Here is a 15,806-nt window from a genome sequence, read left to right as displayed (position 1 = left end):
GTGCTGGCCACCTCTGTCCAACCAATTTAATTGAGTCCTACATCTCCATTGGCCGTGAGTTGGCTAAAGGCCTGCACACGTGGCTCACAGGCAGGCACTGAGAGTAAGCACATACATGTACATGGCTAAAGTGAGAACATAAACCCTACTGCAGACTTTAAAAGTGGCAACTCTGCAATTCTGAAAAATTTATGGCACCTGCCATCTTTTTCAAACATCCCCAAAGATCTGCAACTCTACGTGTCTAAGCAGCTGAAAAATATCCAGATTCTGAGTCAAAAGGATAACTAAGCATGGCTTTTACTAAGAGTTCATACAAGGAAGATTAATTCCCATGGCACTAATGCCAGGAGAGAGGCTGTCAAAAGTAGACAAGGCCTTTTCAGCACAACATCTTTTCCTCTGGAAATACAAAAAAGTCTCTTTGGAGTTACTTGATAAAAATTTCTGATCTCTGTGCTAAACAACTAGTATTTCATTATTTCTCGGTTGACTTCAGAAGAGCTGCAGGGCTTCCAGAGGTAATGAAAATGAGGCAATGGATATAAATGCTAAATATAGATTTAGGAATCTAACTTAGAGCTCATAAACAATACTAAGCCTTTCTACAGGTGTTACTCTTTATGCATGCCCATTCTGCCATAGTATGCCCGTAGTATATGATTATGTCTATTTCATGATATTATAAATAATCAAATAAGCCATCTTGTTCATTATTCAGGTAAAGAATTTATTGCTTGAGCCTTTAAAGTTTTCTTTTATTATGGACACTAAGTGTTTATGCAACTTGGAATTCAAGTTTCTGTGTACAAGAACATGGAAAGTTTATGAACAAGTTACTTTTTGATGTCAAGAAAATAATTTTTAGCTGTTAAAAGCAGAGCATAATAATTCATATCTACAGGGGGAAAAAGAAATAAGTTACCCTCTTTGCCACACCAAGAAGCCTCTACAGAGAAGGCAGACCCCAGAACTTTTCATTGACTCTGCTGGGAAAAACTGGATTTTAATTTTAATGGAGTTAGATAGGATCTATTTTTAGGATATAATTGTTTTCTTTTTTGCCTTTTTTTTCCATCAAAAATTGCAAAGGTATTCAAATATCTCAGTTGCTTTCAGACTGTGTTATGTGGTATCATCCTCCACAGTATAATGCTTAAAATCCTTTGGTATTAAAATGTTCATGATTTATCTAAGATGAGCTGTGTTTTATAAGACATGCAGTAATTTTCTTATATGTCATGATGCTTTAGTGGAGTGTAGTGTAATCTAATGCTTTCTATAACAAGTGTAGCACAATGTATTTTTCTAGCATGCTAATCTGATTGGCAGTGGTGACGCTGACAAGCATTTTAATGTTCTCATTTTTGTTCCAGATATCACTTTGCATTTCTGCTTGTATCATTTATGTGTTTAAATCCAAAAGATGAAGGAAAAAGTGGAGAAGAGTGAAAAACAAAGCCACAGTGGGGAAAGAACATGCCATGGACACCTTCTACCATCAAGCATGGTCATTCCATGCTGTCAAGGCATTTATCTAAGCCTTACAGTAGACTGGCAAATAGAGTGGTTACACAAAGAGCATATAGTTTTTTTCATCTTTTCAGAAAAAATGAAGATTCAGTTCAATAAAAAGTATGGAATATTACCAGCTGGGTCTTGTGTTTTTCTAAATGGTCTCGTAACACAAAATGAGCAATAAGGAGTGTACAGTGTAAACTTGAAATTGAATCATTCTGGAAAGTTAAAATATGTTTCCTGTTGAAATTCCATTTCTCAGCCATCAGAGGGATCTGTGTGAGCTCTTTTATCGGAAACCTTTTCTTTTCTTAAGCAAATCAATTTCATTGTAGCCATCGAGATAAAGATACGTATGCTCTGTTCAGCTGTGGCACACTTACTGGCCAACAAATACTCATTTCTGCCAAAATGTGTAAAATGTGTTTCCCAAAATTAAGCAAAAAACAAAATGAACCATGAGCAAACAAGTGAGAAAACCCACACAACAAAGTGCTGCAAGTTGAATGCATTCCCAAAGAGCAGACACTTCGTATTACAGAATATCAGCAATGTGCAGCTTTTCATTTCATACCATGTATGGTTCCAGTTATTTTGAGCACTCCAAGTTATGTTGTGGGTCATAAGTATGTGTGTGCAGCCCTAAAAGGGACTAAAATTGCTGTTGTACTTGTTCTATTCCCTTCTTTATTGCTGAGAAACTGGTTTTACTGATGGTTAGTGCATTGCTTGACCCCTTTCACACTTAGTGGAGTCTTGAGGGATGAAAAATTCTACAGCAAACTGAACAAAAGTCATAGATGGCCCTTGCTAAGGCATGGAGAAGGTTCATTGGATGACCAGTTGTGTTGCAGAGCGGGGGTCCATTGCTTTGGACATGTTTTCCTGGAAAGTCGATTGCTCTTGTATTGTTATTCTCTATTTCTCTTGAAGTCCTTGCTCCCCACAAAGCCAGGATGATTTCTCTGAATGTGCTACCTCTGAAATTATCATTTATACTGAAAACTCTGTGTCATCATCTTTACATTTCTTCGTAGGGCCTGCACTAGACAACGCATGCTGAGTGGATCATTTGAGGGGCAGCCAGCAAAGGAAAGGTCAATACTTAGTGTCCAGCATCATATACGACAAGAACGCAGGTAAAAATGGACAGAAGGGATGGTTTTAAAATATTCTTAAAATAAAGGTGACAAAAGGAATTAAATTTGAGCAATCCCTAACATGTGTAAAGCCAAAACTACTTACTTGTACCAAGAACTGAATTCTACATTCTTCCTTGTAACCATAATGAAATTCATTGTACTGTATAAATGGAAAAAATGCCTTTTTATTTCAAATGTCATTTCCTTTGCCAACTACAAAGGTATCAATTTAAAGATCAGAAGGACAGAAATTGGCTTATGTTAGACCAGATTGAAAACAATTGAAGAGCATATAAGCTTCTGATGTTAGCAAGAGAAAAATGATAAGAATTTGAGATATTGAGTGGCTGAAGAGCAGTGCTTAATAATGGTCATCTTTTAAAGGTCAAAATTTCATCTTGAGATGTATTGTTAAATTGATTATGATTGTTTCAGGTCACTGAGACATGGTTCAAATAGCCAGCGAATCAGCAGAGGAAAATCTCTTGAAACATTGACTCAAGATGTAAGTCCTCATAGAAATGCTGGTTTCAATTTGAAAATATAAGAAATAAGAATAGGTACTATCAAATAAATGCTTGTGTAAGACTAATTTCTGTTTATGAACTTGCTTGCAATTTGTCTTTTGAAATCTTGAAAGGAAGTCATAAGACAAATGCTGTAACTGCTTTAGAATTATCCTCAAAATAATTGACATGATTATTTCACTGATAGACTTACTGTTTTTGGAATGCTTGCTGAGATAGATTCACTGAATCTGCAGACACTGCATTGGGAACACAACGATTGCTACCCAGGACACCTTAAAAAGTGTTAACTCTGAAATTAGACAAATCATTCAGGCTGGCAAAATAGCACTTCAAAATTTCTGATGGAAGTTTGGCAATATTTTCCAAGCAGCAGAACTGTCAGACAAAGGGACAAAGACTAAAAGGGAGAACAGCAATCAAGGATTTCACTGTGGTATAATTTCAGGTAGTTAAGTGCATTTTCATTTCTGCAAATTCATATATTTTGTGGATCTCTGTGACAATGAAAAGTCAAGGGGCAATATTAGTCACCCCATTTCCAAACTATCTCAGTCTTTAAAGGTAACTAAAGCAGATGTGGCTTTGCTAGTATACAATAGTAAGGATAACACCCAGCATTACCCCACCAGGGGTGCTTCAAAGACTCACATAACTCAGAACAGTAGTGCTGATTTTTCCCTCCACTCCATGAGCTCAGACAGCATCCTGCCTCACTCCCTCCCTCTCCCTCAGCCCTGCACTCAGCAGTCACTACCTGTATGATCTGCATGCCTCTCAGCCTGGCAGCCATGCAGTAGGCTTGAGAAGCTGAAAGAGTGTGTAAAGCCTTTTCTTTCCTTGTCTTTGCCCCTAGTAACTTTGATGGTATTCATTCCAGTTCAGAGAGACTGGCTGGACTTACAGGACCTGTGTTTTTTAAGTTAAACGTTAGATTGGATGGAGCCTCAAGCATGAAATTAGAACTGAAATTAACCTTGATGAAAAGAAAGAGCCTTGTGCTGTAGATAGAAAATACTGTGCAATATGCTTGACTGAGTTGATGTGCATTACATTTGGAAATAAAGATCTTTCATTTGAATATTTCTTTGCAAAATACCATATCTTGCTTTCATCTGAAACATTAAAAAACAACCCTCAGACCTCGATTAAAAGGAATCATTTTGCTTCTAGCACTCCAACACAGTGAGATACAGAAATGCACAGAGAGAAGACAGTGAGATAAAGATGATCCAAGAAAAAAAGGAACAAGCTGAAATGAAGAGGTATTTAAAAATCAAAAGTCTGAGTGCATATTTTCTGTATTAACTACTCTCTGTATGAAGTTAAAAGTATTAAGAGTCAACATGAAAAAAGGAACAAAGTGTAAGGGACAGTTTTGCCAGGCATAATGTGTAACACTTAATAATTTACGTTTTTTCAAAAGGAAAGTCCAGGAGGAGGAGCTGCGAGAGAATCACCCGTATTTCGATAAACCCCTTTTCATAGTTGGCCGTGAGCACAGATTCAGGAACTTCTGCCGAGTGGTGGTACGGGCTCGCTTTAATGCGTAAGTTCATTTCATAGCAACATCGGCTCCAATGGGTGTTTACTTCCATGTCCTTAGAAATCAAGTTCTAACTTGATTTTCATTTACAAGGAAAACTGCATATAGTGTGGTCACCAGACAAGCTGGCAGCCAGTTGTCTGTGGTGTCGTCTTGCTGTTGGAGGAAAGGAAGCAATAAAATGCTGTGTAAGGGCAGATGTGTTTGAGCAGTCTGTGATGCTGAGGTGGACAATACTGTGGGGAAACTGCAAGCATGAGCTGAGAGGAAAGGCTAATGCTTCCCACTTTTAGACCTTTGGGAATCAGCTTGCTATTCTCTTCCTGTTCCTCATCATAAGGTGAGAAATTTTTATACACCAACAGTTACTCATAGAACAGAAGGTGAAGAGAAATGAATTGCACCTATGCTCACCCAAATACTCTCTAGCCCATAGTTAGGGACCCAGAATGGAATGGGGAGGTGTTCAGCTGTGGGAGATAATAGGAGAAAAGCTGAAACCTGATGAAAACCAGGAGGACTCAGCAAGTAAGCTGTAGGTATATGTGAGTGTGTCAGATAGAGATCCATGTACAAGCAGCTTGATATAAAATCGTCTCACAGCTCTTCTTTTAAACCTCTGTCTCTTGCTGGCGCCCTGATTTTAAAAGGTTAATGCATGTCATCTTGCAAAGAGACAGTGTAAGATAGCTCAAGGCTATGAGCTTGGCACTTAGAAGGACTGGTTTCAGCAGCTGCTTTACCATTGATTTTCTCTGTGCCCTTCAACAAATTACTTTTAATTAGCGTAGCAGGATGGTTAGATACTCAGTTTTAAAAATACGTGTATTTAAGGTTCTGCCACCTTTGTAGAGACGTGTCCTTGAGTTACATCCCCACTTTTCTATGCAGCTGCTAACTTGATTGTGGTGCACTGGTCCATGAAGCAGTTGCAAATTAAAACAGAAAAACAAAACACACAAACAGTCAATCAAATCCACTTAGCAAGTGGATTGCCTCTTAGCATTGTGGAGTGCCCAGTGGTAACAGGATATTTATATTAAAACAGTTTAAATAAAATATTTGCAATTATAAGAATAAACTGATTTTCTTAAGCAGTCTTTTTTTTCATTTACTTATCCTACCTGTTTTATTTGTTTTCTCATCTAGCTTACCAAGTAAGATATTTTAGATACCTTTTTCAAAATTACAGGATACATATTTTCTTCTAGTAAAAAAGGCTGAGGAATGCTGCTATGTAGGGAGAGGCATGAGTCTAAGAAGCAAAAGTCAGTGGATTCAGTGGAAAGGCACCTAATCCAGTATGTTCCGTGTACTTACTGGTGTTAAGTGGGTGAACCTGGCCTGTGGAAGATGTTCCTTGTTTTCCTTGTATGTCTTGTGCATTCCTGTAATTCATAACCATGAAATCTGTCTGGTGGTAATTCCTCAAGTGTGTTCAGTCCATTTTTCACTTTAAGCTCAGCAAGGAAGTATTGGCAATTTCACATCCCGATGGCTAGAGCCCTCCAATGAAATATAGGATATGTCACTGCAGATCCTGTCTTGGCATGATTTCCTGTGGGAGTTGGAAGATAAGTAAAAGTGCCTATAACCAATGGGCCAGGGAAACTTCTTGGAAAGTATTCTTGTAGCTTCTCCCACAGCAGTCATTCTATTTTGTATGAAATTGATAAATAATTGCTGCAGCAGGAACTTAACTCATGTCACCTAGATACGTGCATATTACTTTCAGAGTTGTTCTCACTCTTTGACTGCTTAGTGGTGTTTGGATATATGGTAGGTGGAGGACAGCAATTACATGGGAAAATTCAGATACAGAGAATATAAAAATATTAATCAGAAAAAGATTAAAGAAATAATATAAGACGAGCTTGTGGAAGTATTTTTGTGTGTGTGTGTGTGTGTGTGTGTGTGTGTGTGTATTTTAACTGGGGATATCATATGATCACAGAGGCATAGAGTGGTTTGAGTTGCAAGGGGCCTTAAGGATCACCTAGTTCCAACCCCTTTGCCTTGGACAGGGACACCTTTCACTAGGCCAGGTTGCTCAGAGCCTCATCCATCCATGGTCCAAGAGGTTTTGAAGTAAATGTGAAGAGCATTTTGGTACATAAAATTTGGTACATAAAATAAAGCAGGTTATCCCCCTTATTCCCAAGAAAATTACAAGATTAAGTCCTTGTTTACAAATTCAAGACCTAAAAAACTGTCAGTTCAAAGAATCTTAGGGGAATTACAGGTATGCAATGAGTTAAAGTGATACTATCTATGTTGATAATATGACTGAAATTGCATAGAATTAAATGAAACTTATACAGACATTTAAAATAAAGACAAGATAAAATGGAGTCTTGATTTTGGACAGAAATTACTTTGAGTTGACGGATGCATGGTATAATTATAATGCAGACAAAAATAAAATGTAAATTACTGTATCTTTTCTTCTTTTTATAGTTCTAAAACAGATCCTGTTACTGGAGCTGTGAAAAATACCAAATACCATCAGCTTTAGTAAGCACTGCAAAAGTAACTTTGCTTGATCACATAAGCCTGCAGTATAAGTGTGTGTGCACACATGCATGGATGTGTGTAAATGTGCATGCACATGTGTATGTCTCTCCCTCCCCCCCCTCCCCCCAAAAAAAAATGTTTTTCTTACTATGGAGTTGTTTGGGGAGAAGGATGAACAGGAAGAGAATTTTTTAATCAAACTTTTCTTCTTCACTTGCATGTAACTCCTCTAGTTTCCTACATGTTTCTGAAATACTGAAATCTTTGACACAGCTCAATTTATTTTTCATAGGAAAGCACTTAACTGTAGTGTAGGCACAAAACAGGTACACAGAGCTCTGGGCATTTCTGTAATGGCACTTCCTTATGTATTGTTCGCAGTGACTTGCTGGGTTTGGTTACTTACCTGGACTGGGTCATGATTATTGTTACGATATGCTCCTGCATTTCCATGATGTTCGAATCCCCTTTTAGAAGAGTTATGCATGCTCCAACACTCCAGGTACTGCCACTGAATTGTTTTACAATTATTGAACCCCAGTCACCTTGCTTTTCTCCACTGCCTATTCCTAAACTATGATTGTTCTCTGCTTTGATTTTCAGATTGCTGAGTATGTTTTTGTAATATTCATGAGTATTGAGCTTAATCTGAAGATTATGGCAGATGGCTTGTTCTTTACACCAACAGCTGTCATTAGGGACTTTGGAGGAGTTATGGACATATTTATATATCTTGTAAGTTTCTATATTTATTGAAGTTTGTTGTGACATTCTTAATTTTTGTATATTTGGTTATATAAATGTTTAGTAGTGTGAAAAGGTTTGGCTCTGTACTATGATACAAATGCAGTAGTGTACTTTGTGTTCAGACACCATTGTTTTCATGTGCAGTCCTATCAGTTATCTGTACAAATACTTGTTTAGACGTCTAAAAATACACTGATGTGATAAACACCTGGCAACTTAGTGTGGGGTCATTGTATGGCCCCTTTTAATTCTTTATTTGTTGATATGTTTTTACTATCAGATCTGATGCTCCTTCAGAGTAAATTCAAGATCTCTGACATTGCTTCACCATTTTTATGCAGGAGAATCTTTATTTTACCTGTTTCATAGATACTAGTTGCTTCTTCCCCTCTCAACAATATTCCTGCTTTACTGAAGGTGTTTCAAAAGCCTTTACCATTTGACAGAGGGCACATCTTTGTTGCTGGTATTGCTGTAGAAGAAAGAAAAGCAACATTTTTCTATATCCCATATCTATCAGTCGTGGTTCTCAGGGAAAAGTTTCTCAATAGTGCCCTTTTTTTCTGGGACATCACTTGCATTTAAATACAAGAGGATGGTGTCCATTTCCTCTTCACATATGTCAGTAAACACCACAGAATGTGTCAAAAACAGTGCTCAGTATAATAGAGTATGAAATAATTTCTAACTGAAGAAATTACTGAGAAAAATGGCTTTGATGGATTTAGATTAAATCTTTCAGAGGTTAATCCACCAGGCAGATGTGCTGCATAAAATTTGTCATGACCAATTTGTATCAAAGATTCCATTGTTAGCATAAATAAAAATATGCATACTTGTACAAAACCCTGTGCAAACTGTAGTGTGCACAATTCCTATGTGCTTTAGTTTCTTGAAATCTCTCTGAATCCCTCTGCTTGTCTGAAGGAAAATTTAGGTGGTGTAGTTTGGATATTCCAAATGTGACGGTGGTGATGTTAAAAGAATGTGGAAGAAAGTCAGAAGCACTGGCAAGTCTGTTTGTTTTGGTGGGGTGGCTGCCTTAAATTTTTTTTTTTTTTAATTATATTCTGTTTTAAATCATTGGTGATATCATCTTGATCCTTCATTTTTTTGTGCACTTACTTTTTTGTCATACTCTCACCTCTGTCCCCCTGTAATAACACTGGCTTTTAAAAAACAAGAAGCACTTAAGAGACTTTAAATCAATAACCATTTGTCAGAGATTGTTCAGGCTACATGACACAACTATGCTTTTTGAAAACACTTTCAAATACATAACATTCGTGTGATGAAACCACATGGTGACAAAACCGCTTATGCCTGTAACAATGTGGTAGGAAAAACTGTCAGGAAAACTGTTAACAGACTTTCCAGGTGAGGATTTCTCAGTTTCAGGGTAGAATGTCTGAAATGAGAAGGAGGGAGAGGCATAATGCTGCCTGCTCCAAGAATATAGTTTGTGTCCGTCTTTTAAATCAGCCTATTTTATTTTTCCTTTGGGAACTACTCCATCTGATTAAGATTATAAAAGAGATTTTGAGTCAAAGGGGGAGACAAAGACAAGCTGATGTCCATTAGTTAGGACAATAAGCCAGGGCATAGGAGAGCTAAGCCCTTTTTGTAAATAAGATTTTTTTTTGCCTTATTCTTTCCTCTAATTTGAAGATAGAGAAGTGTTCTTTGACCTTCTGTGCTGTGTCTATGCCAGGTAAGACATCGTAAGCCTAATCCTTCTTTGCCTCTTCCTGTCCTGTCACCCCCAGGTGAGTTTGATATTCCTGTGCTGGATGCCTCAGAACGTCCCTGCCAAATCTGGAGCTCAGCTCCTAATGGTGCTCCGCTGCCTCCGACCTCTTCGAATTTTCAAACTGGTCCCTCAGATGAGGAAGGTGGTGCGAGAGCTGTTTAGTGGCTTTAAGGAAATTTTTTTGGTATGTGCCAATTTTTTTTTCTTGTAAAAATGCATGAAGGTATAATAAGTTAACATTTTGATGTAAAATTCATGCTTTCTGTTCTTTTCACTGCTGTTGTCTGTTTATTTTTCATTGTGGCTGTCACTGCAGATGACCACACAACAGGCTAAAAATTAGAATATAAGTAACTCATACTGAATAAAGCTGCTGTAATAATTCTTTTATAAATTATATTACTTTCTTAGCATACATTTGCTCATAATTACATAGGACTACTGAAAAAAAATCTACCTCTTATTCACAGTTCTAGTGATGAGTAGTAGTGGATGGCAGTTCTGCAAGAACAAAAGTAAACCTGGTTTCTGAGCTGCAGATCTCTACCTTCAAATTTTTTGAGACGCAGCCAAAAACAATACAGTTGTTCATTACATCTTTTTTGTTATTATTATGATCATGGTCATGCACTTACAGTAATAAGAACAACAATGGAGTCTGCAATTGCTTGATCAGAACATAATCTATTGTCTTGGGACCCTATGTGATATTGGGCAGCCTAAGCAACAGCCATTTTATTCCTTAACAGAATGCTTTACTAGGTCAGGTTGTTATAAAACACTAAGCTACAGAATACTTGTAGACAGCAATAGAACAAGGACAAAAAGTAAAAAGCTAGTGGGCATTCCATAGATACTGTATTCTGTTAAAGATATTTACATTTTAATTTGCTCATGCTTATCTTTATTGGAGCTATCCTGGAATTAAATACCTAACAACGGCTTAATCAGCTTAATTAGCCTGAATCAGCAAAACAGAAGCAGCACATATGCAAGTACTCAAACAATGTATTTAAAGTGAGTGGCAATTCTTATGCATACAGAATTTAGCAAGGTAGTACACTGAGTGCAAGAAAGCTTTCATCCTTATCTGCAATTCTTAGATCCTATGTTAAAAATAAGACTAATATAACACAGCACCTGGTTACTGGATCAGAACCTAAAGTAATATGTCTGTTACAAAAGCCATATCTCCAGGTTTATGCCACAAAACAATCCTCCCTGCAGTTCACCAAGGGAGCTGATCCTCTTCTTCAAGTCTGCAGAAGAAGAGGTTGACAAGTACAACTTCATTTTTACAGGTTTCTATTCTTTTGCTGACATTAATGCTTGTTTTCGCAAGCTTTGGAGTGCAGCTATTTGCTGGAAAACTGGCTAAATGCAATGATCCTCACATCATCTCTAGGGTAAGAACTGCTTTTCTGCTTCCAAATAATGGTACTTTGTGCCATTTTTGCCTGCTGGAGAAAGCAAGTGGGGCAGTCAGAGCTATCATATGAGAAACAGAGATCTTGGGCTCTTTCTTCTTCAGAAGCAGGATGATGGAGGGAAAGGTGATAGAGGAGTCAGCAACTGAGGGTAAGGATGGGTTTCCACATAAAAAGTAAAGCAGGTCCAAATATTGGAGACTGTCTTAAAAAAAAATTGTCAAATGAATGCCATGTTATCTGCAAAAGACTGGCTGGCACAAGGAATTAATCATGGAAAATGACACCTTTGCATTCCTAGGTCCGCAACTGAAAAACAGGTTAGACTGCTAGCGGTCTACATCACTGGGGATGCCATGTGGGTTACATGGAGAAAGTTAACTGTGTTTCTCACTTCATTTGGAGAAATATCATCATCACCTAAAGAGAGCAGTGGTCTTTAGGAAAGAGGTGAAAGGTTACGTAGTCTTGCAAATTGTACAGCACTGTCAGTCCCGAAGGAAAGATGTATTTCTCATGTGGGTAAAGGTCCATGACTATTAATCACAGACTTATAAATAACCCTTCATTTCTGTATATATTGCTTTCCCATCGTGGCAAATGTGCTATTTATGCTGCCATGTTGGCATCTCTCACAGGGTTCTGTTTAATCTCAGTCTGTGGTTTATTTCACTATAGGAAGATTGTCATGGCATCTTCAGAATAAATGTAAGTGTTTCCAAAAATCTCAATTTAAAGTTAAGACCTGGAGAGAAAAAGCCTGGATTTTGGGTGCCACGAGTCTGGTGAGTTGCTACACTTTGGCCTGTCTTTCTTCAAAAATGCAGCTGTTGGTGTAGAAAAATGGTTCAAATGTGATGACATCAAATTATTTGTGGAGGGGTTTTATTGTAACTCAAATGATATTAAGTGTAAAAATTCTGGCATATTTAGTGAAAAGCCAGAAATACGAAATTTTCCAGACTTAACCTCCACTTCATAAACAGAAAGGAAGAAAAAAAACCTGCTAGGTACTGAACCTATATAGGAATTAGATTTGATTTAGTTATTATTACAGCAGGAGCTATTTTCTTGAAAAGTATCATCACTTAGTTGTTCTTTAGGACTATTATGAAGGCATCCTGTGAGCCATAAAGCAACAATAGAACCTAAGAATAGATAGGAAAAGATGGGAAGAAAAAGAAATGGAAATCAACCTGCCTACAGCTACCCATAAAAACAAATGATCATATCATGTCTAAAAACAGCCTTTCTCTTCTATGGCCATCAACCATGCCAGCTAGCAGTTTCTTTTTTTTTCCAGTGCAGGGAATCCTTGTGGTCTATCTGGTGCAGAAGTGCAGTCAAAATTATTTAAAAGCTAATGTATGTTTTTGATTAGTGTTCTGATGAAGTCCATTTAATATTTTCCAACACCTGAACAGGCAAAACTTACTCTTTTTAATTGTTTATATTTTTCACTTGGTTGGCATTTTGCAAAATCAGCTTAACAGCTACAATTATTTTAATTGGCCATGTCTGTGGATAAAGAATGTACCAGCAGTGGTAGATTCAGAGCCACCCTACACTAATGAAATAGTATGCTGTGATTTGAACAGTCAGTGAAACTCTGACATCTGCAGAAGTCTTTGTTTCTGTATACTTCAGAGAAATTCTTCCTCGAGTAAGCAAATCCAATCCTGTTCAGCTTGATCCAGAAATAAGCAAAAACTGTCTTAATCAGCATAACTGTAAACTTTGGGGAATGCTTTGTTATTGCAGAAAAATGTTTTACCGCAAAGACATTTATACCACCTGTTGGCTGTCAGGCCAGATTTTCAAGAGCCAGATCTTAATATAAGGACTGCATTAAAAAGAAATATCTACATCTGAGAGTTCTCTTTTCACCGAATGGTTGGATTCCAGAAGCACCAAACACTTAATAACTCTTCTGGAATACGACTATTTACCTTATAAACTGTCGAAAACTCATTGGGCTCCTTGGATTATCTGGCTCAGATTGTACAGGCAGAGCAAAGTGCTAACCTAGCCCAAAGAGAGTACTTTTAATGTTAAGCTGGAAACATTGTCTTGAATCTCAACTGATAAAAAAGGTCAGAGCAGATGGTATAGGAAAGCCAAGAAGATGTGACATCCTCTCAGTAAGTTTTGCTTTATGCTATCAGTTCCTCGTGATAATGAAATAGGGAACAGCATTTTCTAAACCATGTCACTGACCTTGGAGTCCAGATCTTTTATGTGTGTTAGAGAATTATCTCCTGCAGGTAAATTTATTTTAGAATCTGGCCAATGCCATCAGATCGATTGTTTTCTTGAATTCTGTATTTTTCTTATGTCACTGGCAAAAGCATTAAAATGCAGCAACATAGAGTCAATAGAATGGTTTGGGTTGGAAGGGATCTTAAAGATTCTCTAGCTTCAACCCCCCTGCTGTGAGCAGGGACACTTCCCACTACACCAGGTTGCTCAAAGCCCCATCCAGCCTGGCCTTGAACATGTTATAAGCTTTACTACTGTGAGTCAGATTCTGAGTAAGAAAACAAAACATACACAGGGATCTAAAAAGTTATGCTTTACATATTTATTGCTGTTGCTATTGTTTTCTTATTCCTGATACGAAACTTTGATATGTTTCAGAGGTTTCACACCAACTTTGCAAGTGTTAGACTATGAAGAATCAAGGTAAGAAATAGAACAACTTTACTGCTGAAGCTACACCTATTTGTGTACTGCATTTCAGGGCAAATCCTCGGAATTTTAATTTTGACAATGTGGGCAATGCAATGCTGGCACTATTTGAAGTTCTTTCGTTAAAAGGCTGGGTGGAAGTCAGAGATGTTATTATTCATCGTGTCGGTCCGGTAAGGAAGCATATCAGAGTCTTTTAATTCTACAACAAATAACTATGAATTTTTTTGACTATTACTTATTTTTGTCTATTCAGATCCATGGAATCTACATCCATGTTTTTGTATTCCTTGGCTGCATGATTGGACTGACCCTTTTTGTTGGAGTTGTCATCGCTAATTTTAATGAAAACAAGGTACTAAGTGAGGTGGTTTATTCTGAGTGAGGGGGGTTTATTGAGTGGAGAACTGGCTCTGTAAGAAATCTGAAACTGATATTATGCTATTTACGTTACCTGATAAGGCTGTCTTTAGTACTGCCTTACCAATCTTACATTTTGCAAGACTGCAAATATGGCTTCAGATACACTTGATCCATACTTGCTACAAAATTGAAGCCTGTGATGACAGCAATCCATCACACACTCTAACAAAGCTGTTAGAGTTTATTTATAGTGCAGCTGTGCTGCTAGATGGAGATTGAACATAAAGCAAGATGTATTTACAGATGCAGCTGTTTAGCTTGATGTAGGCACACGTGGTGGCAGATAAAAAGACATGTTATGCTTCCATGTGTTGCAACTAAGGGGTCTCTTTAGAACCCTCCCATTGCAGTGTTTCAGATCCAAAGTAAAGCTGAGTGGCTTTTTCCTTACAAACAGCAGAGTACATTGTAGAAATAATCGTCCATCACTCAAATAAAAAGGTAGCTAGTGTTCTAGGCAAGTTCACATGGGCTTTTTGGATTACCCTGAAAAGGAGAAAAACCTGCCCCCAGAGGAATTGTTTCCCAGCAGCTCATGTCTACACTTGTTAAAAGGTAGAATCCTCTGGATGGGACTGCTGCACATACACTGCACAACCTTTAATCTGAGGGTTTTTTCTGAGCCTATTATGGTGCCTCTGAGGCATCAAGACAAAATTATTAATTATTTTCATCTTTCAGTTCAAGCTCACAAAAATAACGAGATAGGATATTTTTATCACTTGTGGCATGGGAGGGAAAGGATGATTACACGCTGTGGGGTGTGGAGATGTGTGACAGCCCAGTGTGCTCGTGCTGGAGCTGGGTGCTGGCTATGGCCCTGACCTGAGCTCAGCAGCAAACACAACAGTTGAGTTTGTCCATCAGGGAAACCACTTCACTCCTTCTGGAAAGGAGCCAAGCAGCACTTTACTGTGCATTAATGTGGGCAAGCAGGGCATCATGAAATGGGGTCAAGAAGATTGTGAGCCAAAAAAATTGCCTAAAATCTCTCCTGTTCTGAATGTATTTTTATGTTTGCATAATTTTGGTGAGATGAAGTGCAGTCATTCCTGTTAAAATGTATCTGTTCCAGAGAACAAGGAGCAATGTGCTAATAATTTCTTTTCTTCTTCACTAAATTTTGACTGGTGAATTAACAAAACTGAAATTTCTACAGTATGAGAATTCCACTGGATTTTTATAGATGCTTTTGTCACTTCTTGTACAGCTATGCAATATTACTCTTCCTTCAAATTTGTCAATACACAGATGAATACAAAAAGCTTTATGCTTTTTGTCCTTGCTCACTAGTAACAGTTCCCTGTAAATTACACTGAACAGGCGCATCAGGCAGTATTTCTATAGAATTCACATGATACTTAAAGTATAAGTCTTTCATATGTTCTGGTTCAGCTTCTTCAGTTGTTTCTTAGTAACTGGCAGTGGCATGTAATGTTTGTTTTTCTTTCTTTTTTCTTGACTTCTTGTTACTTTTTATGTATTTACTGTAGGGAAAAGAAAATGTTTTCAGATTTGAGTTGA

At 37.6% G+C, this 15,806-nt stretch overlaps 1 protein-coding gene across 2 annotated transcripts in view; it reads left to right on the top strand.

Moving 5' to 3' along the window:
* The window catches only part of NALCN (sodium leak channel, non-selective), a gene marked incomplete at both ends in the record, with an annotated part of 224,145 nt that overhangs the window by 188,952 nt on the left and 19,387 nt on the right, over positions 1-15,806 (top strand). For both annotated transcript variants that reach the window (XM_082278001.1, XM_082278000.1), the window contains 12 exons: positions 2,556-2,657; positions 3,096-3,165; positions 4,361-4,452; positions 4,614-4,736; positions 7,191-7,247; positions 7,629-7,749; positions 7,851-7,982; positions 9,761-9,928; positions 11,046-11,150; positions 11,850-11,956; positions 13,912-14,032; positions 14,116-14,214. In XM_082278001.1, coding sequence (XP_082134127.1) covers positions 2,556-2,657; positions 3,096-3,165; positions 4,361-4,452; positions 4,614-4,736; positions 7,191-7,247; positions 7,629-7,749; positions 7,851-7,982; positions 9,761-9,928; positions 11,046-11,150; positions 11,850-11,956; positions 13,912-14,032; positions 14,116-14,214 — 1,297 coding nt within the window. The remainder of the gene's footprint in view (positions 1-2,555; positions 2,658-3,095; positions 3,166-4,360; positions 4,453-4,613; positions 4,737-7,190; positions 7,248-7,628; positions 7,750-7,850; positions 7,983-9,760; positions 9,929-11,045; positions 11,151-11,849; positions 11,957-13,911; positions 14,033-14,115; positions 14,215-15,806) is intronic.

Source organism: Coloeus monedula (assembly GCF_965178545.1).
Source record: "Coloeus monedula genome assembly, chromosome: 3".
In the NCBI taxonomy this organism is placed as follows: domain Eukaryota; kingdom Metazoa; phylum Chordata; class Aves; order Passeriformes; family Corvidae; genus Coloeus; species Coloeus monedula.
The sequence above is the reverse complement of the archived record's forward strand: the minus strand, read 5'-3'. Positions and strand labels throughout refer to the sequence as shown.